General features: G+C 35.5%; 3 protein-coding genes and 1 non-coding gene across 4 annotated transcripts; 2 read left to right on the top strand and 2 right to left on the bottom strand.

Moving 5' to 3' along the window:
* Positions 1–5,152: 5,152 nt before the first annotated feature.
* Positions 5,153–5,269, bottom strand: LOC145633261 (U5 spliceosomal RNA). Its single transcript, XR_014112598.1, has one exon. It is a non-coding gene; the product is annotated as a U5 spliceosomal RNA (small nuclear RNA).
* Positions 5,270–6,211: 942 nt separating this feature from the next.
* On the bottom strand, positions 6,212–11,563 carry LOC145632296 (triacylglycerol lipase SDP1-like). The gene is made up of 3 exons (XM_081684634.1): positions 9,476–11,563; positions 8,495–8,638; positions 6,212–7,824 (listed from the first exon to the last, which is right to left on the bottom strand). Exons 1-3 carry the CDS (start codon positions 10,892–10,894, stop codon positions 6,835–6,837), a joined length of 2,553 nt encoding a protein of 850 aa, XP_081540760.1. The 5' UTR covers positions 10,895–11,563; the 3' UTR covers positions 6,212–6,834.
* Positions 11,564–15,422: 3,859 nt separating this feature from the next.
* On the top strand, positions 15,423–17,592 carry LOC145633159 (uncharacterized). The gene is made up of 3 exons (XM_081685438.1): positions 15,423–17,003; positions 17,156–17,533; positions 17,575–17,592. The coding sequence occupies exons 1-3, from the start codon at positions 16,143–16,145 to the stop codon at positions 17,590–17,592; spliced, it is 1,257 nt and encodes a 418-aa protein (XP_081541564.1). The 5' UTR covers positions 15,423–16,142.
* LOC145632295 (uncharacterized) lies at positions 17,563–24,710 on the top strand. Its single transcript, XM_081684633.1, has 5 exons — positions 17,563–17,827; positions 18,029–19,331; positions 19,429–20,640; positions 20,772–22,076; positions 22,223–24,710. The coding sequence occupies exons 1-5, from the start codon at positions 17,615–17,617 to the stop codon at positions 24,331–24,333; spliced, it is 6,144 nt and encodes a 2,047-aa protein (XP_081540759.1). The 5' UTR covers positions 17,563–17,614; the 3' UTR covers positions 24,334–24,710.
* The last annotated feature ends 180 nt before the right edge of the window (positions 24,711–24,890 follow it).

The following is a 24,890-nucleotide window of genomic DNA, read 5'->3' as shown; positions in this document are numbered from 1 at the left end:
CAAACTTGTTATAACAAACTAATCGAAACACTTGAGCTCCTTTAGCTACGACCACTTGATCAACCTGCTTAGACAAACTTGACTGCTCACCATTAAGGACAAATTCCAAAATAGATCGTCGCAGGGCCACCATGAGAAAAAGACATGGCCGCAAACACAAGTAGCACAACAAAACAACACACACACGTCAGCAAAAGCTGAGTAATCACCACATATCAGAATATAGAGTATAATATAATAATTAACATTACTATATCAATTAAACAATGTAGTTCGAAACTACATTACACATTGTACTCTGAAAATAACCTTTAACAACTCAACCTCGAATAATAATACGAACCTTTACTCAACTCATAACCAATAAGTGTGCCATGCTCTTTGTTTTATACCTAGCCTTGGACATGGGTAATTCGAATAAAACCAACAAGTATAAAAACTTGAATACTCCCAATAACTAGAAAACACCTTGAACCAGACCACATACGGGCCAATTCCCACTGTAGGGGACCATAGAAAAATAAATAAAGATTGTACCTCATTCTTGACTCATGATTACCATCTCCTTACCAACATGCCAATGACTAAGGTATATAACGCCGAGCCTCAAACCAAGAACAAAATAAATAATCCTCAACCTTTTGATCTCATACATCGATCAAATAATTATTCATAAACAATAAATAGTATCTCACTAATGGCACATGTTCCCAATTAACATGACAATTCGATTCATAATATCTCAACTCTTAAAACACATACTAATAACCCAAATATAATCATATCTCAACCCAAAAATAATACTCCGCATTAATAACAACCCTAAAACCTTGATAAAACAATACTCCCTATAACAACAACATTAAAACCCTAGAAATAATTATATTGTACAATCAATTATATACAACAAAAGTAATATGATATTCAAATCAAATCAAATCATACAATATCATAATAATTAATCATAGATACAAGGAGTACCATTAATAAATCATATGACACATAATAATAATACGAAACATAATACAACATCTCTAAAATTTAGTGTGATTACATATAATAAATAATAATTAAACATGAAGTTTGTGTGATTACACATAATAAATAATACAATCAAATTAATCAAACATCTCCAAATTGATATCGTGTGATTACATAAAATAAATAATACAATCAAATTATAAACAAAAAATCTAATTAAGGGTTGATAGTGTGATTACCTTTCGGAAACAACAAGACTTGGTAGATAAACGGAAGGGTGTGCAATCACGAGCATGTACATACTATGTCATTGGGTAATTTTGATTGGAGGAGGATTTTATAGATGGAGTTATATTAATACCCACTCGTAAAAATTGAAAAAGAAAAGGAAGGAAGATAATGATGATTATGATGTTAAATGATCCAAAAGTATTTGGTATAAGCTGATCAATTCGAATGAGGCTATAGATGACTAATTAACTTGGTGATAATAAGGAAGAATTAAAGGCTCATAAATCAAGGAACAAGGGTAACCTCACAACATCAATAGTTCATGAACGAAATAAAAACGAAGGCAACGTTTTTATAGATTTTGAAATTGCACAGCAAATATATATATATATATATCAAAAGATAGTTTTAGGGTTTAAAATATCTTTAAAATTTAAAATACAATAGGGTTTTAAACCTTTTCAAACTCTAAAAAATATATATATATATATAAACATGAAATTAGGAAAGTTATTTAATAACTAAAAATAACTATTTTTTTTATAAAATATAATATATTAAATCATAAAATATTCGGGTATTACACACGCCGACTCTGTTGAGTGCGTGAAGTGCACAAGGAAGGGGAAGCGGAAAGGTGAGCAGGGAGGCAGTGATACAGAGGTGGGGGAAAGGAAGGTAGTGTTGTCGGCGTCGTGGAATACTGGCTGGTTGTTGGTGGTCGTGGTGGGGAACTGGAGAGAGCAACGGGGAGGATGGATAAGAGAGAAGGTGTTTTTTTAATTTTATTTTAATTTAAACTTTATTTATATTTTTTAATTTTTATTTTTTAAGTCAATCATACGCTGACATGTGTCTTGTTACCTGTAATATTAGGTTGGATGACCGATTAGGGGTGATAAAAATTAATAGGGTACAAAGTTGAGAGTGATAGGAAATAAAGTGAAGCTGGGATTAATATTGACGGTTGAGGCAAAGTTGAGATTAATAATGACAATTTTTCCAACAATTAATTGAAATAGATAATCATGTATAGTATATCTCACACAGGCTAAGATTCAACTCCATTTGGCTTGCGGCCTCGCCTCATTGACATTCCTAGTATCGGCATGCAGGTAGAGTGTCTTTTGAGACTAAAAACAAAAGGGCAAGAAGAGCAATAGCACGCGGAAAAAACAGAAGGTAGCACACGGAAAAAATTAAGAGGAAACAATACTAAAAGACCAAAACAAGTGGGGTTGAGTTGAGGTTGTGATGTTGGAATTGATGATCTCAAAATAGTGAAAACCAGTAGCGCCACTCTTCCATCCAAATTGTCATTAACTGTTAAAGGACGATATCCCCACATCTCAAGAATTTTCAATAATCACGACAAATTGCTATTATTAATACTTGTATTTCATTACGGAGTACATTATTTATTAATACTTGTATTAATTAGGACTTGGACCACCATTCTATTTTTTTTTTGGTTTAGCTGTTTTAAATTTGTACTGTACATCTTACGGAGTAATAATATTGCAATTTGAACACCAGTCATTTTCCAATTGAATGTAGAAATTGCTGGCACAATCTTTTGACTCATTTACTCATTTGTCATTATAGAATTAAATAAAACTCACCAACCTTCATTTATATAGTTTTTTTTTTTTTTTTTTTTTTTTTTTTTTTTTTTTTTTTAATGCAAGTCATAAATTCATAATAGCCGTTTAATGAATATGGAGTATTGTACTATTTAAACTTTTACAATGTTTATTTATTACTCCCTACGTCCTCGACAGAACGACCCTTTTGGATTGATGGGGTTTGTAAAAAGTAGAGAGAGAGAAAATATTAAAAGTACATGATAAAAAAAAAATTTACATGAAAAATTTAATTTTGCACAAATATTATTGTAAATTAGTGGGTATTTTAATATAAATGAATCGATTATTTTGGGACTAAAATTAGGCCAAAATGGTCGAACTTTTGGGGACGGAGAGAGTATCTACTTCCTCCGTTCTATTAATATTGCAACAATGGACTTTTTACACTATTCATTCATTAAGCAAAATATGGTCAAGTGAAATCTTGATGGATTTTTCGCTTAAAATACTTTCACAATAACTTTTATGATTTTTACTATTACATAATTATAGATATATAACGTATAAAATGTGTTTTAGTATGCATAAGTTCATCCTTGTTGTAATATCATTGAAACGGAGGAAGTATATGTTAGAGAGATGAGTTCAGATCAATATTGGACAATGTATGTGCGATACATTTTTCATATTGATATGTTAGAGCCGCCTTAGAGGTATGAGATCAAATCTCTAAAGGTGTGTTCTATTCACTTAATTTCACTTATTATTTGAAGTTAACTTTTTTTTTTTTTGACACAAAGTTAACTTAACTTATTTGAACTTATTAAAACTTATTTTAATTGTAATTTGAAATTGGATAACCCTTATCAACCTTCTAAAATTTGAGTACAAGTTATGCAATGATGGATTTTGTATACTAATTATTGATAAATTTTTTAAAAAGAACTAACCTCTCTTTTCTTTCTTTATTACTCTTTCACCAAGAAACATTCTCTTTAATAATCCATGTTTGCTTCAAGTACTCGCACTATTGTTTTCTCCTTAAAGGTAAAATGCTTTTGGTGAAAATGGCAATAATAAATAAAAAAGGTAAAGTGTTTTGGCAGAGGCTCATAATGTCAGTCCTTAACTCTAGTCCAGAAAAGGCAGACACACCACATGAAACATCAAGCCCGCTTAAATTTTCACATTGTTTCTCTCTCGCACAGTCGCACGCTTAAATTTAGTGCTGTAAATTATTTGTACCATCAAACTAGCCAATTTTTGTGGTCCAAATTTGCCAAAGTCCTTTCTAAATCTTTTACTACCTCCGTTACATATTATACTACCTTCGTTAATTTTTACGTGTAACTTTGGAATATTTTATATCTCACAAATAATATCCCAAAGTTACACATAAAAATTAACAGAGGTAGTATGTAATTTTTGGGTATTATTTGCGAGTTATAAAATATTTCAAAGTTGTATATAATATGTAACATAGGTAGTATATATTGTATATAAACAGTGATACGGATATATACGATAATACTTCATCCGTTTTTTAATAGTTGCAACACATTTTTTCACGATAAAACTTTAAAATGAGATGTGAGGTGGTTAGGAATATAATTTAGTGGACCATGTGTGAAATAGTACAACTTTTTCCCAAATAAATTTTCAATTATAGTGTGTTGTAACTCTTGTAAGTATTGTGACATTTTTATTTAAGGAAAGTGTTTCAATATTAAAAGTGGAAGGAAGTATAAATTGAGATGGGTGCATTCACAGGTGATTCATCCTCTCTATTCTGACTTCTAGCACTGAAAATTACTCTGTAATTAACAATGTATTACAGACCTAGTGACCTACAGAGTAATGACTCTAGTAAAACCTTGGTATCAAACAAAGCCTAAATTTTATTTATACCAAACATTAGTATTTTGAAATATAATGAGGACCAACTAATCACACTTTAGTACTAGTAAGATTTTATTTTAAAATATTGACTCAAGCAACAAAACAAAATGATCAACTTAAGTGAGTTTTTAAGTAACAAATAATGTCCCTTCACAAAAAAAAAAAAAAAGTAACAAATAATGTATAACAGCTGCTCATGAGATCTACATCCTTTGTATCCAAATAAGTGGCTCACTTTAACTGATATCTAAATATTTTAAGTTAAAAATTTGATATACGAAAAGATATATTATAAGTAATCCAATAAAGTTTACCAAATAGGCAAAAATAACACTTTAGTTTTTGGGTATGCAAAAGTTGCAGAAAATGTAACGATAACATAATAATATTGCATAATCTCGTTACTAATATTCTGTATATAGTATTATTTCATAAGACTTATACTAGATTTGCTAGGAGATCCATAGAAGAACTCCATTCAAAAATAAACGTATGCCACTAAAAGCAGCGAGCACACGGTATTCTTTAGTAAAAGGCGAAAGAATAGTTCGCTTTGTGCTCACTGCGTGGCTGCGTGAAGAGAACCATAAACAAGCACCCTTACTTATAGTAGTTTCCTAGCTTGGTTCTTTCTCTTGGTCCATGTGGGACAAATTTTAAGTCATAGTTTGTTTTCAGCATAACATTCAGCAACGAAACCAAACCCTATAACATGTGGGAAGTTTATTACCAAAAACTGTCAATGATACAAATCAACAACGAATGCTCAATTCAAGTTCGATCTTGACATCATTAGTGTATATTTTGTTCTACGTATGTTTCTGAATTGACATTTGGAGTTAATGACGGAAAACTCTTTTGGTGCACAGTGCATCAAGCTAATGCTTAGGCTTTTCTGAAGAATGCATCAGATGACATTATAGACTTCTAATTTATATGCACATCTGCTCAGTTTTTCTTACGTAGTATAATGGTGGAAGCTGAAGCCGAAGCCAAAAAGGAGGGTTTGGAAATAAGTTTCAACCAGCAATTGGTTAATACCTCTCTAACTGTGTCATTACCCAAGATAGAGTTTAGATTGCCAAAGTTTTTTTGCTTACATGATGTTTCACGACGAAAACAAAGACAGTAAAGTATCAGCAGGTTTTAAAGATTTGATGGTGAGATAGACTACGTTTCACATGTAAAATCACAAAAATTATTACTCCGTTTATCAATTAATCAAACTGCTACTAGCAATATCAATTGTATTAAGAAAACCACTATTCAAATTTCATTTAGCAGTTATAAGAGAACAACAAGGAGTCACTAGGTTTAAACTTTACTGATCAAAACTGATTTGCTCAAAAAATTGACTTAGGTTCTGTTCTCTTACGTTGAAATTCAATTAAGTTCAGTTCAGCTCAGCTCCCAATTTCCTTCTTTTATAAAATATTCATTTCAGTTCAGTTTAGTTCAGTTCAGCTGAGTTCAGTCAATGAGAAAAGGCCCTTACTAGATTTCAGTAATTAACATTTTATAAAAAGAACTTGCTTCCATAGTCGAATTTACTCCAAAAAAACAATTGATATACTTGTTTTATACAAAGATTTTAATGTTATGATACATGCTTATCTCCTACACTAGAATCAGCAATCCCGTTAGCAAAAAAAAAAAGGGAAGATTGCTAACTACAGCTACATCTATGTTAATCAATGTCATAACCAACTTCAATGCAATGGAAGTTTTTCCGTGGTCACTGCTACAAATTTTGCCTGGCAAAACTTCACAAGATGGCGAAAAAGCAAGGGATATGGCCTCATGATATTGCTAACATAGTAGCATACTAGTATACAACAATAAATATCAATTGAGTTATCTACACCTCATTAAGAAAGATGAAGATGATAATGATATGTATGGTATTTGAAGGAATTGAAGCTGACCTCTTCATGAGCACTCATTTTAGCAGTCTGGCAAACAAATCAATACTTGATCACACCCTATGTAGCTGGCAGTTTCAACTCCTGAAAGCAGCTTGATTGAAGTTATTTCTTGTTGAATCTTGCGTTCTCGGCAAGAAAGGGCAAGCAGAGCATAAGAACAAGCTGAACCTTAAAATTCAATTCTCGAAGATTGCATAAGAGCAAACTGAGCCTCAATCTTCAATTCTCGATGATTGCTCTGAAGTAGTAGCACTATTTCCATTTTCTGCATTGGAATGGCCTTCTGGCATAGAATTAGAATCAAGTTTACCAGTGTTCTTTTCATCATCACCATGTTCAGATTCTGAGCTGGCATCAGTGTCCCTTTCAGGGCATTCAATTTGCACACACTCAGCAGCTGAGCTAGGCAAGCTTGTATAGCTCTCAGAATCGTTACTCCGACCTGAAACCGTAAGGCCTTCCTTTTTAACAACATTAAACACTATTCCATTATGGATTCTCTCTGGCTGCAAAAGATCACCTTCAGTGACAGTAATACTACTAGATCTGCTCAGCCCTGCCCGGTTACCAGAATCCCGCTGATCATGATCTGCATTCTCAGAATTCCTGTCGAGTGCTGCTCCCCTTGATTCCCTACTCACCGATTGCATTACAGCAGAGTTCAGATGTCCTGTAAGACTTTGCTTCGTTTCAGCATCCATGTCCAAACTCTGAACAAAGTCAATAAACATGTTAGCAGATGCAGTCCTCATGAGGGGTCCACCAGATCTAGTCCATGTGTTCAGATCAATATTTTCAGACTCGCTGTCACTGCTGTCATGTATGTTCCGGAATGTTCTATGATGACGGCTTGAAGATCCACTTGCTTGCTGAAAGGACGCAACTTCAGCAAGAGCTTCTTCATCAAGAGATCCTGTTGAGTTCTCTCGAGCAATACAGTTCCATGATGGTATTCTTTTTGAAGCATTAAATCTAACGTTAGAAAGATTTGGAACCTGGGTCTGAGAAGCAGCTGCAGCGGCACGCTGAGCACTCCGCCTCAATTTACGCATGTGGTTAAGATATGCAACACACTCATCTAGAGCAAGTTCAATGGCACAATTGGCTTTTATGGCAGAAAGCTTCTCCCAAGTACATCTTCTACCCTGGTTTGCTGCCTTCTGCAGTTCTCCATATGACGGATTCTGGATGATTTTTGAGTACTGTAAAAAAAGAGGGAGAGAAAAAAATTAATGAGTTAAAAGACTTGGAACCAAGTACACTATAATGTTTATTTCAGTCTCAGAACTCAGAAGGGGCCAATACAGGAGCAAACCAATTCCTCACAATTAAAAAAATCCATTACCATAGTTAAGATACCATTTTCATTTGGAAAATAAGACTACTGCCAAATAATTATTTTGAATTATTACAAAGACAAGTAAAAAAAAGAGAAAAAGGCAGGATGAAGCAATGGGACAAAGGTGAATACATTCCTTTGAAAACAAGCGGTCAAAAAACATTCAAACGTCAACATTGAGCAAATCCAGGATTTTAATGGGTTAAGTATTCTGTTTCTTGAGATAAAATATGCCAGACAAAATTTGAAGCAACTGTAAATTTTCCAGATTTTTGTCCACGAAAATTCTCAGGCTCATAACAAAGGCCAAAGATATTATCAGGTAAAATAAGCAACTAAATTGCTGTAACTTCTAACAAAAGGCCATTGAAAGCAAATTATTTGAGCCAAAAATAATAGACTTTCAGATGTAAGAAACAAGGTAAGATAAAAACTATGTAGTACAATTTTAGAAGTATAAAGAAATTTATACTATAAACTTCACTGACATATCGAATACAGCAAACAAACTCAAGACTTATGTCAGAACATACCTGAGCAAGTGTGGCAGGCATCACCACTGTGACATCACCCTCCCAAGCCTGAGCAAACAATTTGGCAATCCCTCCCATGGGAAAACCTAGTTCCAATATCTGGTTGCATCTGTGTTTCACTTCCATCTCAGCCAAATGAGCAAGCTTCAAGTTACGACAATATATTATATTAGCTTCAAGGAAAAAAGTGATCCTGCTAGAATTTTCAATCACTGAGTCTAGTAGTTGATTGAAAGTTTACAGACAGGAAAAGATACCAAATAATAAGGAGAAATGTTACAAGTAACACCAACTAGTTTTGCAGTTATAATAGGGAACTGGAATGATAAGAGTATAGAGTATTGTCACCAATTCAAGCCGATTACTGGGTAGTAGCTGAAGAAATGTCAAAGATGGCCAAGATCTAATGCTTAATTCCTAGCTTAATCCAGATAATCAATTTCAATATTATAGAATGTTATTAAACAAAATCTACATAACCCAGTATCAGAAGGATGTAATTCAAAATCCTGCCAAGTACTTCGTAACTTCTATTAGTCAAATTCTACAATATTGTCATGACCTAAATAAATCTGATAGTTTTCCAAGTCAAATTTAATTACATGGAAAGGGATTAAGTGAAGCTATGAGCTCAAAAAAATTAGGTGCCGGTCGGGTAAGTTCATCAGTCCTATGGATTTCAATGCTAGCAGGAGGCATATTCGATGTGTTTGTGGGCAGCAAATTTTAACAAATAAAAAGTGCAATTACCACAGCTAAATTACACATGTTATACAATACAAAATGATATATGATTCAGTGCGATAACAGGTCTTCCAGCTAAGGATTTTGCCTGGGAAGTTATTTTTAACAGTTCTAATGATTTTAAGAATTACACATAATAAAACATTAATGCAGGAAGTGCAATGAAAGCAGAATATAGCGCAGAAGATTTAAAGTCATTAAGCAATCATATAAATTTTTGTAAGTTGAATAAAATACCTTGGCAGCAAAGTTGCCTCCACATGCTCTCACAAATTCTTTCATTCTCAACAATGGTGATATATGAGGGTTGGCTTGACTAACAATAAAGTGATTTACATTGAAAAGCTCTTTCAAATTCATCATGGGTAAATCGCTCTCCAAGCTACCATCCCTCCACCGGCGTGACGGGGTTGTACCTTCCTCGGGCCCAAGATGAAAAGGTGGGTGATAAGGTACAAGTTCACCGAACCTATCTTTAGCCATCAGTTCTTGGGCCTCAAAAAGGCCTGGAAAGGCACAAGAAGCTGTCACAGCACTCCATATAACAACATGAGGCGAAGTCAAGTAGTTCAAACAACGGGGAGGCTCATGTTTCCTAGGCGAGCATACTGTTATTCCAAGAATTCTTCCGGTCATGTCGTAGGCCTCCTGGAAAGTCATATTACTTGTGAGATTCCTCAACAACATTTGAAGCTGCCTGATCTCATGAACGGCTCCTTGGGTCATGACCCTCTTCACAATTGTAAAAATGCCCCCAATTTGGTCAAAAAACTTCAGAGAATGCCATGAATCCTCAAAGAAACTCTGAAGCTCAGGCCAAGATCTAGTAGCAACTACAGAGCACATTATAGATCCTACACTAGAGCCAGCAATTATTCGAGGCAAAAGCTTATGATCCACCAACGTTTTCACAACACCGACATGGAAGGAACCAAGAGAAGCACCACCACTTAAAAGCAAAGCAGTCCTACCAAAAGCATGCCTTGTCTCATGCATGAATGCAAGTTTTTCTTCCAAAATCAGCTCTTCTGAATCTGATTCACAAACCCTTTTCAATTGTAAAGTAACTTCATCAATATATTCCTTTATAAGTTTGGGGACTTGAAGCCTCCCCTTATGAAGCTCAGGATTACACATATTACCAAGATTCCTCATAAGATCAGCCCTCATACAAAAGATGATATCTCTCAATGACCCTTCCTGTCGACGAAGCCTCAACTCTTGGAGCTTGTTCCTCACAAGTTCCTCATCATAACACTCAGCCTCATTCAATTTCGGGGATTCTTTCTCCAACATCTTTGCAGCATGAGACCACTCCTCATATGTAAGTGCGGTTCTCATCATATTCCTCCAAAACTTCCTCCTATAAGCTATCTCCGCCGTCCTTTTAACATTTGTATATCGTTTCAACACAAAAGCTATAATGGTCACCATTGCCAAAATCCCCTGAGGATTCCGGGGATGAAACCACGAAAACACCGGGCCTAAATAACCTCTAAACACACGCACAAACCCCATTAAAGCCCGAGCTAATTGGTACCCAAAGTGAGACATAGACTTGCAGAATAGTATTCTAAAGGCAATCGTCCTACCAACAACTGAACTAGGTCCAATTGAGAATAAATCAATATTTGCTTCATTACTTATGACATCCATAATTCAATCAAATCTAAGCTCAAAACCCCAACAAATTAGAAACTGATATATATATATATATATACACAATACACAACCTCAAAAAATTATGATCTGAGCAATATCAAATTCCAAAATTTTCCAATTCCCAGCAAAAATAATCAAACTTTCCTAATTCCCACAAGGGTATACTCCGTAACAAATTAGGATAAAGGGTTTTCAATTCAATCTAAAATCAGCATAAAAATTCTTCTAATTTGAGGGTTTCTGATATTTTAGCCTAATCAAGAAATTGTGAATAAATTACAAACAATAAGCCTAAAAAATATTGCCAAATATAAACAAAAGTGTGGCGGCAAACCTTCAAAATTGATCAAATTCCAATGTGAATCAACCTTCTGTAAGATACCCAGAATCAAATTTGAAGGATAATTGCAGAAATTATGAAAAAATAATTAAAAGGGAAAGCTATTAATATTATGGGCAAGAAAAGAAAATAATCTAAAGATGTATCGAAAATTGTGAAGTAGATAACATTACTACTTTATTCAACCGAAGCTGATGTAGATCACAGTCAGAATCAGAAGAGTGGATTTGATTGAGTATATTATAAGGATAAGGAAGAAAGACATTTTAATTTATTTATTGGATTTTTTTTGCAGTATTTTTTTGTTTTCTTCTTGTGATTTTCTTGTGATTTTTTTAATTTTTTATTTCAATAAAAAAGATGAAAAATAAGGGAATTCCAAATTTTAAAAATTTTCCAAGAATAATGGTGATTTGGACATAAAATCCACGTGGATAACAAGATATGATTTTGCGAATAATTAAACGTTAATAATTTTGGAAGGTTCGTACTTGTTTGAATTTTTGCTGGGGTTGTCAAATATGAGATGCCCCACAAGGCAAGGAAACCATTAGTTAACGTGGAAGAAAGTTTGATTAAGGTGGATAATTGAAAGTTTCTCTCATAATTATGATATTAAAAAAAAAAATGATATGAATTCATGGAGATAGAGTAAATTATTTTATGCTATTAGGATGCATTTCACGAGTATGATGCACGTTATGATTTCAGATAGTCGTAAAGTATTATAAATATATTTGAAACATTTAGGTTAGCGCTTTGAACATCAAATAAAATTTAAACATCCAATAAAAAACTTTGAACATTAGAGTATTTTTATTATAGGCCTTGTTATAACTTTATATGTGTAACCGAGTATCACATTTTTTTTTTCTTCTTTTACTCTTTGAGCCCTAAATTATATAAGTATTTATTTTTGAAACAAAATTATACAAGAACGTTTTATAAGTTTATTTTATTCTTGTGAATTGAAATTTATTTAATAAAATTAGTATTTTTCATACATCCTCTTGAAGAAGTTTATGTTCGATGCATGATGATATGGTTGATGTTAGTGTTGAAAAAGGCTGGTAACTAAATAATAATGTGTAAAATTACAAAAATAAAGTTAAGTGTTTGTTAAAGTGTCATATTTTATCGTCGAGTCAACTATTCTAGTTATAATCATAATCTCTATTATATCAAGGGGTGAAGTAGTGTTGTCCACCTAAAACACCTAAAAATAACTTATAACTCTTAAAATGGTCACTTTTTCTAGGAGGATTACAGGAAAAGTTAGGGTAAACTCACTCCGGTTTGCAGGGGCGTCCCAAAGTATATAGAGGCCCTGTGCGATTAAAAATAAATGGGCCCCCATCCAGAGTGAAGCTCACAACAATCATCAAATCTTGAACCACTTGTAAATATTCTTGACCATTGAGCTACCTACGGAAATTCTCAATAATAATACTAGCTTATTTGTTATATTCTGAAATTGATATGAGGCCCTATTAACTTTTGGGCCCTGTACAGTTGTTCATCCTGCACACCCCTAAGGGTCGGGCCTGCGGGTTTGTTTTAGCTTTTGTGTTTTTTTTGTTGGGGTTTCCCACTTTTGCAACCAAAAAAAAAAAAAAAAAAAAAAAAAAAAAAAACCAATTTGTACTCTTCAAACTTGCCTCGAGAAGCCCGTGAAAAAAAAAACCTTGCCTCGAGAAGAACTTCGTTTTATATCAATTGATAATTCAAATTATTTCTCAAAGAAGCCCAAATTTCTCTTACAAATCCATTAAATTAGATGGGCTAAAAATACAGTTCAAGTTCATCTTGGGCTTTGATGACAATTTTAAAACAATGACCTGGACAAAGCTATACTCTCTCGATTTCTTCTACTATTTAAGAGTTTAACCATTTTTAAACTCTAAGTTCAGCTGACCAAACCTAACACGACATGAACCAAATACAAAAACACAAAATTTTAAGAAAATCGGCTGTACAATAATTATTGTACATCCATTATAAAGATAGCATAAAATGATTAAAAGTTATCCCTGAAATGAATAAAAGTTACCCCAATATGCGTAAAAGTAACCCAATTCAAATACAAATTATCTACGTTTTATTAGTAAAGAATCACATTTTAATTGACTAAAAATCAATTATTAGTGATTGAATGTAATTAAATTACCTCTATAAAACTTTTTTTGTTATCTATTTATATAAAATTGTATTATGTTTAAAGTTACCCAAAGAAAGGCAAAAAGTTACCATAAAATTAGCTAAAAGTTACCCTTATACTGCTCAATGTACACTAATATTAGTGTAAACCGGATGTATATAAAAGTTTTTGTACAAAAAAACTCATGTTAGTATTAAGGATTTATGATATGTTTAATTAAGTGGGTCAACCATGCATGTTTAATAAAACTTTTAGTTAGAGTTGAGATCCCTAACATAAAATTAACATAATTCAATCCACCTAAAAAAAACCTATAATTTATAGAATTAATGATTAATATTTTGAACGATCTACCACTTTTTTATGTAATACAACACAACACACAACCATTTAACTACAAAAGCGAATACGAAATGACACGGCTCTACCTTCTAAGTTGCTGGGAGAAAAAATATTTTCTCAGCTGAAAAGGAAAACTATTGAAAGTTCAACTAGAAAGAATTCAAAGGTTTTAGATCTATCTTCCAATTATATACCCTCTATGTAAGCGATAGTGTCTTGGCTCCTAATCAGATTAACATAGTTGCTCACTTGCTTCCATTGCCTCCAAATCTTAAGCATTTATGCCGAAACACATGTTAAGAGGATAAAGAAGATATCTTCGTATAAGAGGATGTGTGGCACAATATATTAAGATAGTCACCAAGTACTAAATGTATGATGGTACCACAAGTCCACATATACTCGCAAACACAAAGTGTATCTATCTTTGTCATATGATAATACAAATTGCATTAAGAAACATATGATAATACAAATTGCATTAAGAAACAATAATTTTAAAACACTACTTTACCAAACACTTTTTTCCCACCTTTACTGAAATCAAGTCATAGAATAAAAACTACTAGCGATATCATTAGAAAAGGAACTATTGGCCTTGACTCAATTGTCTCGACACTCTCTGCTCACAGAGCCGAGAGTATCGAGCGCAATGGATAGTATAGAGCCGGTCACTTCACCGCCTACCGACACACGATGGCAGCAACAACATACGAGTATCAAAGTACCAAGATTACCAACCACCACGAGTCCATACTAGATGATTGAGATCTAAACAAGCTCCTTTTTTAACTTTTAAGGTGGGGTGAGGGTGAGATGATGGAGCTTGGGTTCCACATTTGCACATGCTCCAACTCAACAAATCGGTGATCCATTCAAAGGGCCCACTCCCTTGGCTTTGGCTCAACTCTATACGCGTTTTACTGTCGTCATTAGGAAACAGACAGATCACATTCTATATGAATACAATGGTCAATTTGTCTGCTAATGACTTAAAATTCCTTCTGCATCTAGAGTATGCAATGAAACATATAATATCATATTGTATACTAATATATACTTTACCATATAATAAAATCAGCTGGAAAGAGACAGATCATATTGAATATACAATGGTCAGATTATAGTACCTCAAGAAACAACTGTGGCAACTGTCAACTGTCCATATACCAAGTATATTTTAGTCTCCTCAAATCTAGATGTACATCAGATCTTCAGTCTTCTGACTTACCATAATCGTTCCACGGTCACCACAGAAATAATTAACAAAAATACATAATGAAGGACTGAAGAGATTATTTTAAGAGAAGCCTAGAATTTTTCCACAAATAATTAGTATGAACTATGAATGTCACAGCTAAATTACTACTCATGAATGTAAACTTGAGGTAAATGTAAAATTAAATAGGAAACACAATTGAGTTTACATAATTGAAAAGTATGTATGGATTAATACACATACGAATTATCATCTCAACTCATGTAACTGATATCAATCATAAATTCATAACCAAGCTAAAGACATAAGAATAAAGTGGTTATGAAAAAGTATACATTGCTACTCCTTTTACAAAGAAAGAGTAGGCATTTAAAAATTAGACAATGTCATTGAAGTGAGGAGACAAGTCTTACCTCAATCCCACTTGGCCATGCAACCATCAACCACGTGGGTTGGAGAAAGTAAACAGATTAATAAGGGGCGAATTATCCTAAATACCCTTAATGAGACAATTGTGACTCGTAATGACATTGTCAACATTTTTCAGCTTGTTAATTGTTTAACTGTTAAAAAATTAGGCCGACAAATTGAGAAAGCCAAATACTCCGTACTCCAAATAAAGAAGAAAAAAAACATCTACACCCACAAAATATTTTCTTACAGAAAAATGAAAAGAGAGAATAGCACACAAAAGAACAAAGGAAACCTCGTTTTCAAAAGAATGAGCACCAAGAGCTGAAGTTTACAGATAAAATTTATACAAGTCAAGCCGGCAATGCAGGCCAAGTCAATTACTGAATGACCGCCCTTCTGGGTTTAAGTCAATGCAACATAATATTACACAACTTACAACTATATCATGGTCAGTAGCACCTACTCAATTAATTAACAACACATCTAATGAAAGAATGATTGGTCTTCTAAAATAATTCCAATTATTTTCAACCTAATCACATTGAATACCTCTGATTTTATTTCATTCCAAATTACACCAGTCCATAAATTCACTTTTTCCCACCAGAAATAAATAAATCAGCTATAATTTCAGATATTACATTCACACCCATACAATATATCACTGATTTTAAGAAATAATCCAAGATACACAAAAAAAGGGGGGAAATAAAGAAAGTTGAAAATTTCATCAGATTCCGCTAATCACGATATTCCCATTAACAAAGATATGGCTATCAGAACATTCTCAGCACAAGAGAGTTATAGGGAAGGAGGGATAGAACCAAGAAAGAAACTGAAAAAGGTGAGGTCAGTTAAGGTTGCAAACCTGGATAGGTTGAGGTTATCAATGAGAAGGGAGAAATCTCGGTTCAATCGCGGTGTTGTAGCTTCATCAGATGATGCTACTGTCACATCAGGATCATCTTCTGCTGCCATTTCTGGTACATCGTCTCCAAATTATATGAAGGCTACAACTAGCTATAGTGCCAGAATAGGGTCAGTGCAAGCAAATTCAGGTAATCTGCGGTCTAGTTCTGCTGGCAGCAGCGATAATAGAAGTTCATCAGCAAAGTCCGCCTCGAAATTGAGCAAGGTCTCAGTGCAAGAATTCTCTGATCCTGCAGGTGTAAATAAAATAAAAGCAGAGAAAAACTTGAAGAGGGTGCCTAGTTTAAAGCAATCCAAGAAGATGTCTAGTAAAAAATCAATGAAAATCCGGGCCAGATATTCACAATTCCCAGATGTTGGCATCAATTCAGATGAAATTCTGGACTCTAGCATCCTGCGAAATCAGAATAACACAGACATCATTGGTGGAGGAATGGAAATTGACCCAGAAAGCCTAAATGTCATTGCTTCTCGTGGTCAGGATAGCATTGGCAAGAGAGGAACAAAACAAAAGGGAATCTTAGAACGGTCGACATCGAGAAGGATGATAAGACTCAGGAGCATAAAATCGTCAAGGACAAGGCAGAGGCCACAATCCAGACTCAGTAGTGGAGCAACAGAGCTAATGTCATATGAAACAGAAGTATTCAGTGCAGAACCACATTACATGAAAGGCACCAGCTCTCAAGAAAAAAGAAAGGTAGGCTTTGATTTCATCATTTCATGTCTGATTTTGTATTTAGTATGTTAGTTACTTGGAAGAAACATTGAAAAGCATATGAGAAAAACAGTAAAAATACATAAACAATGAAGCTTTTGACGCTAAGACTGATAAATTGATTTTTTTGCCAGAATTCTGACAAGGGTTTGACAAGAACATCTAGCTTAAGGCCTCTAAGGATCTTAGCAAAGATTCCAAGCCTAAGACCTAAAAGGAGTAAAGTAAGGAAAAGGCCTCAGGTAACTCCACTGTCTGGAAAAGGTGTTGATCGTGCCACCTGTTCGTCCACTCTAAAGAGAACCGAAGTCCCAGATGAAATTGAACTTCATTCAATGGGTCGAGAATCAGAGGGAACTTCTTCTTTCCATCTTTGCCCATACAGCTATTGCTCTATTCATGGTCACCGCCACCATACCCCCTCTCAACCTCTTAAAGAATTCATTTCTGCAAAAAGGAAACTGTTCAGTAACCAGAAAGGTGAGAAGTCAGACAGCAAGTCCAGGGGAGAAGTGGAACATTACACAAGTTCCGCTGAATCTGATCAGTCAAGGCAGATAGTATCCGCTGAAAGTTATGCACTTCAAGAAGTTATGAATGTCACAACAAAGAATGCTTTGGAAGCAGAAGAGGATGGAATAGATTTTCTCATTAAAATCTATGCCAAACCCAGGAAAAAGTGGGCTGCTGAAGGTACCCTGAGCAATGATGCTGAAACATTAAATGGTTCCACTTATGACCAGATCAGTGTTTGGGACTATGACGGGAAACAAGCAGAAACACCCAGTGAGACATCAGAACCTGAGGTAAGCAACTACCATCTACATAATATGTGGAAAAAAAAGAGAAAAAAAATATTATATCCTAAATCAAAAGCAGTTAAGTCTTAAATGAGTTATATTGCTCCAAGACAAAACATATAAGATCTGGTTTCCCCATCTAAAGACAGATTAAGTAGGAGAACATGCTACTGCATTCAGTATTTTAATAAATTTGTCTTTTGCTAGGAAATACAAAGAGCAATGAATGATGTTCAGCAAGAAAAATTTGAGATCTTCAAAGCATGCAATGTTGACTCAAATGAGATAATACTGCAGCAGCCTTTGGAATTACCTGACAACGGTTCAAAATCAGTGTCTGAGCTTAAGGAACTCGAACCAAGTATAGCAAAAGAAGAGCTTCAGGATTCCTCCAAGGATACGTACCATTTGGCAAGAAGGGAATCTGCAGCCAGTCCAGGCGGTGATCTGATCAACATCCTTTCTGATAAACAGAAGTATACAAGCATGTGGCAGCTGATCCATCAACAACTTCTTTCAAGTGAAGCATCAATGGACAATGTCCAGGAAGTCATTCAAGAAGATGAAAAAGGAAGTGGAGACGGAAACACTAGCCATGAAATGAGTAGCTTGGATCTAGAGCAGAGTAGATACAACAACAATCGCAAGGAAGATGTCGATGACCAAGTTGCAGTGACACAGAAGCTTGAATTACACCAGACTGCAGCCATAAAATTGGTACAAGAAGCACTTGATGCAATATTACAACATGATGCGGAGTCATATCATCAGCAGTCAAATCCAGTCCAAGAAATGGCTTACAGTTCTGTCACAGAGGAAATATCAACCCCTACAGCCTCCATTGAAAAAAATTACAGAAAAGATGGTGAAGTAGACGGAAGAGAGATGGGTTTAGGATCAGCAGAAAAGCAAAACAAAATGAAGAAAATGGGTAACAGATTACTGCAAAAAGAACCAGATGAAAAGGAGATGTCAGGACGACAAATGTCCAAGAGTTTCAGCAGGCTCAAAAAATTGTTTATGACAGCAAAATTCATCAAGGCAATGGAAAGACTGAAAAAGATCAACCCACGCAAACCACAATACTTACCTGCAGAACCAACCTCAGAGAATGAGAGGATATATCTAAGGCATCTAAGCATGAATGAAACAAAGAATACAGAGGAATGGATGCTTGATAATGCGCTTAGACAAGTAATATCAAGGCTGGATCCTGATCAGCAAAGAAGAGTGGCCCGACTTGTTGAAGCATATGAAACAGTTACCCCAGAGCTGGAAGTGAACACCAACAGACTTTATCCCATGACAAGTGTGCCTGCTCCTGGAAGCAAAGTGGCCAATCCTTTGATAGATGAAGAGAAAAATAGATTTGTAGAATCCAAGCAAGATACTTCAGTATCTGATGAACAGGTTTTGCAAAAGAAAGATGATGGAGTGCTGGTATCTCAGAAAGATGTTCCTGAGGAAAAATGTTCAAGGGAAGAGAAAAAATATCAGGCCAACATAACAGGTATCTAAATCGATTTTTTTTTTTTGCATATAGAAGAAATAAACATGCTACTTTACTTCAAAAATTATAATCTAGAAACATTTAAATTGTCCTACAGGTGAAAAAATTCTGCAAGATGCAGGTGTGACCAACGATTTAGATTCCACATTTGTTGATGGAGGTGTGGGTATTGAGGATCCTATCAATACACTCAAGGATTCATCCCAATATCCTACCGGAGATTCTGAAGTCAGCCTGGCTGGTGATATGACCAGTATTTTCTTCAACAAACAACAGTATACTGGTATGTGGAACCTGATCTACCAACATGCTGTATCAAATGAAGCATCAGTTGATGAGAAGCAAAGACTCAATGGATTTGACGAAGAAAACCAAAATGATACAATCAACTGTCAACAAATAACCGACAGAGACTCAATCCCAAGTAGCTTCAGCATGGATCAAAAAGAAGATGAAGATAACAAAAGTACAGCTTCTGAAATCCCTGATGTTGAACAATCAGCTGCCATAAAGCTGGTAAAAGAAGCCCTTAGTGCAATTTTAAAACGCTATGAGCAGCCACCTCAATTACAGCCCATTCCAGACCATCACACAGCTTCTGATGATGCTAGAGATCTATGCAATTCAACCTCTACACCTTGTACAGAAGAAGATTCCAAAGAAAGGGTAAAGAATGTGGAAAAGCATGCCGACACAGACCTAGAAGATAAGATGCATCATGTTGAAAATATACTCCCACCACAACAGCAAGTGGAATCTGATGAATTGAAGGCGCCTCAGAGAAAAATTTCCAACAGCTTAAGCAAGCTGAAAAAAGCAATTGCAACTACCAGGTTCATAAAAGCGATGGAGAGGCTGACAAAGAGCAGTCCGCGTAGATCACAAAATCTGTATTCAGATACAAGATCGGAGAAAGAAAGAATTTATCTGAGGCATCGAAGCATGGATGGGAGGAAAAACGATGAAGAATGGATGCTTGATTATGCACTTAGACAGGTAATCTCCAAGATGGATCCTGATCAGCAAAGAAGAGTGGCACTCATCGTAAGAGCATTTGAAACAGTGCACCCTGAACAGAGAGAGAAGAGCATTAGATGCTATCCTACAACAGGTGAAGCTGTTGGTGACCATGTATTAGCCAGCTCCACAAATGAAGTGAACGAAGGCTATCTTGAGTCTCAACAGAAAAGATTGAAATCAATTGAACCGATTCCTCTCATGCAAGATAATAGCATCCTACTACCTTCCAGAGAAGCTTTGCAAGAAAAAATACCTCGGGAGCATCATGCTCAACAGACAAGCTTAGCAGGTAAGTGTAAATCAATTTTTGTTTGTAGGGAGCTCAAAGAACCAATTATAAAAGATAATGAACATGCTGCAACATAAAATTATAGCTATTCTGACCATACCCATTGCTCAAAATGTGCCATGAAAAACCAGATGACATATTTCTGCTAGAGACAAGTGAGGCTGCATTATCAAAATCGACTTTAAAGTTGTCTGAAGAAAGCTCGCGATTAAGTTCTATGGTTGTCACACCTGAAGAACCAAATATCCGGGATAAAGAAACTGGGAGAGCATTTGAACAATCTTCCCCGTTTCCAACTGCTGATTCTGAGGTCAAACCTGATGGAGATATGGCCAATATTCTCTTGGACAAACAAAAGTACACAAGTATGTGGAACTTGATACATCAACATGTCCTCTCAAATGAAGCAGCAACGACTGGACAGCAGGAAGTCAATGAGGTTGATGAAGAGAAACAAGGTAATGATGCAACCACATGGCAAGCAATTAATGATCCAGATTCAATCCAGAGTAATCAATTGGAAAAATCCAAGGTAGATGAAGATAATCATAGTGCAGCCTTTGATCAGTCGGCTGCCATTAATATGGTAAAGGAAGCAATCAATGCAATACTACAATGCCATGAGCAGAAATCTAACCAACAGTCCTGTCAAGAGCCTGGCAGAGCTGCTGATAGTGCTAGAGAGCTTTGTGACACAACTGCTCTAGATCCCACAAAAGATAATTCTGAAGAGTACAGAGTAGAAAAACACAGAAATTCAGGGCCAGAAAAAAAGTTGCATGAAGTAGAGAGCACACGTGCCCCACTCCAAAAGCAAGCAGAACCATTTGAAGCAATCAAAGACCAGAGGAAAATGTCAAAAAGCTTAAGCAAGCTGAAAAAAGCTATAGTTACTGCCAAATTCATCAAGGCTATGGAAAGACTTAGAAAGATCAACCCACGTAAACCACAGCATCTGCCTCCAGAGGTGGCCTCAGAAGAAGAAAGAATTTATCTAAGGCATTTAAGCATCAAGGGAAGGAAAAATGATGAAGAATGGATGCTTGATTATGCACTTAGAAAGGTTCTTTGTAGCCTTGCTCCTGATCAGCAGAGAAAAGTGGCATCACTTGTAGAAGCATTTGAAACAGTCCACCCAGAGCAAAAAAGCATTAGATATCGATCGAAATCTGAGTGGGACAATGAAACTGGATCAGGAAGCACGACAGACCAAAAACGAATTCCTAAGTCTAAGCATAACAGTTCCATGCCAAATAATGACACAATTCCTCCAATGCCATATGATGAATTAGATAAGATTGGTAAAGATGCTACATTTGAAAAAAGTGTGCAAGATCAAAGCATGAAGTTCTCAAACCAGAGGATGAACTTATCCCACAAAGTTAGTGATTCAGATGACAACAATTTGCACAGTCACCATCAAGTGAGCTCAACAGGTAAAGCTATGCTAATATCCTATTAATTGCATCTATGTCCTTGTATATGATAAATATCAAGTTAGACAGCAGCCAGTTGTTTTTTTCCTTTTTTTTTTTTTTGGTTGGAAAAATGTCTCGGTTGTTCATATTGTGTGTTTTTGCAGGATCTGCAATCAGTGACCCATTGCGCAAAAAAAAAGAGAAAAAAGAGATGGGTGCAAATCCCATATATGAAGCATTTCAACAAGCCAATGATCTTGATCTGGAATGCAAGGCTAACAAAAACGAAGGCATTTTATATGACAAGCAGAAGAACTCCAGTATGTGGCATCTGATATATCAACATGTCAAATCCGCTGGTGTCTCAGAAACTGGCAACAAGCTGTCTGAGAGACTGACCGGAGAGGACCAGGTGAACAGGAGTGGCACATCATCTGACGCGGATGCTGATGCTGATGATAGTGATGCAAGCAGCGTAACAAGTGAGCTTACTGAGAGTGATGCCATTAAGCTAGTAAAAGAGGCCATCAATGATATCCTTAATGTGCCACAAGACGTCGAAGATGAACTAACTCCAAGCAATAAAACAACTACTTCAGAAGGTCAAAGCATAGAAGTAGAAGAAAATCCAAAGAAAAGTCTATCCAGGGGCTACAGCAAGCTGAGAAAAATTATCATCTGCAATAAATTCATCAAGGCAATGGAAAAGACCCGGAATTTCTACCCACAAACTAGTCGAGCCTTAAATTCTGGTTCAGAACCTAGAAACAGTCATCTGATGAATTGTGCAGTGGGTGAGAGAAAAGGGATGGATGAGTGGATGCTTGATAACGTATTGCAGAAAGTTATCGCTGGACTTGCTCCAGTACAACAAAAAAGAGTATCCTTGTTGGTTAAAGCCTTTGAAAAAGTCAACCCAGATCCAGAAGAGAGGGCAAAAAGACTCATTTACACTAAAACAGAATTTCCTGATACTAGTTCCTCAGAAGGGAATACAAAGGAAATGGAGAAAGCAGTACCATCAGATTCTTCACATAACTCGGAACTTCTTGGTGACATTCACCTCAAGCTAGATAGATCACCAAATTCCAGCTCAGAAGTAGTCACAGAAAGGGTTCTACAAGAATCCTGTAAAGACGAAAGTCCTGGCTTGACTAGAGAATGCGCATTGAATGGACAAAGTTGTAGTAGTGGAAATCCTTCTGATATTAATGCAGCAACATCCGATCCGATCAGTAATCTCTCAGAAACTAATAAGGACCCAACAGAAATTGATGCTACAAATGCACCAGGTGTTCCACCAGAGGAAAGGAAAAATTCTAAGGATGAAGCAGGTGCACAGGTTGAGGAGAAAACTTTGCTTGAAGAACAAGAGGTTGAGAATACAGAATTAACGGCTAAATCTTCAAAGAAGCCTCCACAGCCTGAAGACTTGGAAGATGAGTGGAATTACAGCGTACAAAATAGTAGATCCTTAGAAAAGCCTACAGGGCTGTGGGGCCTAATACTGCAGCATGTCTCAGTTGATATGTTGGAGAAAAATGAATCCCCAAAAACAATTCAAATTGATGCAAATGTACAGGTGGGCAGCAGTAGCACTGAGGTTTCAGATAGCAAAACAGATGATTCTTCTCAGCTTTCATCTAGAGTCAAAAGTTGCAGGGATATGGGTGTTCAAACTCCAACAAGCTTTGAGTTTGAAGAAAATGAAGCAATAAAGCTGGTAGAGGAAGCAGTAGAAGAAATCCTTCTTCTCCAGGACCAGATTTGTGATACGGAATCAATAACCAGTGGCATAACTTCAGAGAAAGGAGTCTACGGTGAAAACAAAGGAGAAGCCATTGATCCCTCGCATGCTGCCACAGAAATTGCAGGTGTTGCAACATCACTTAATACTGATGCAACTCTAGAAGAAAAGAAAACATCATCAGAAGAAAATGTACCTACCAGCTATAGCACACTTTCCAAAGTTGTTATGTGCAGAAGATTTGTCAAGGCAATGAACAAAATGCGGAAGCTTAAAGCACTGCATGTTCAAGACCTTTCTCAGCCACCTCAATCACAAGGAGAAGGTAATCCTTCATTGCGACAAATTTCAACCAGGGACAAGGCAAGTTGGGAGGAAGGGATGCTTGATAACGTACTGCAGAAAGTTATAGGAAACCTTGCTCCAGCAAAGAAGCAACGAGTAGCACTGCTTGTTCAAGCTTTTGAGACAGTTGGTTCACTGCCTGAACCAACAAACAGCTGGAGAGGTAAAGCATCAGTCTTATAAAAAATATATGTTCCAATCTAGTGCTCTATTAGACTTGGATATTTGAAGGCAAGGTTGCAGTATCTCTGAAATGAACATCCAATGGATACAATCAATCAATCAATCAATCAAAGCCTTAATCCAATGGATACGATGCTCAAATTTTGAGAAGATTTATATGAATTAGGTCCCTAGATTAATATAAGTAAGTTCTGCAGTACATAAGTTTTATTCATAGGAATAGTAGACTTGTATAGTTAAATAAATTGGGTTTTGTCCATGACTGTTGGTTGGATTATTGCATTATGTAATTATTCAGCTAATGATGTGTATTTTGAGAGGATAATGTCATATACTTCGTGCATGAGTAGCAAAATCAACAGACCACCATGATACTATATGTAAACTATGTAATTATTTTCCCTAACCTGCACTATGGATAAGGTCTCATCTTTTTAAGTGTCACATGTCTACATTACAATAGATCTAAACGCTTTCCCATAGGGATCACTTGCCCAGGAGGAATAACTATAAAATAAAAACAATAGAAATCGAGAAAGAGATGGGAGACAAAATAT

This window comes from Chenopodium album, chromosome 5 (genome assembly GCF_948465745.1).
Source record: "Chenopodium album chromosome 5, dcCheAlbu1.1, whole genome shotgun sequence".
In the NCBI taxonomy this organism is placed as follows: Eukaryota; Viridiplantae; Streptophyta; class Magnoliopsida; order Caryophyllales; family Amaranthaceae; genus Chenopodium; species Chenopodium album.
Note: the sequence above shows the minus strand (reverse complement) of the source record. Positions and strands in the feature narration are given on the sequence as shown.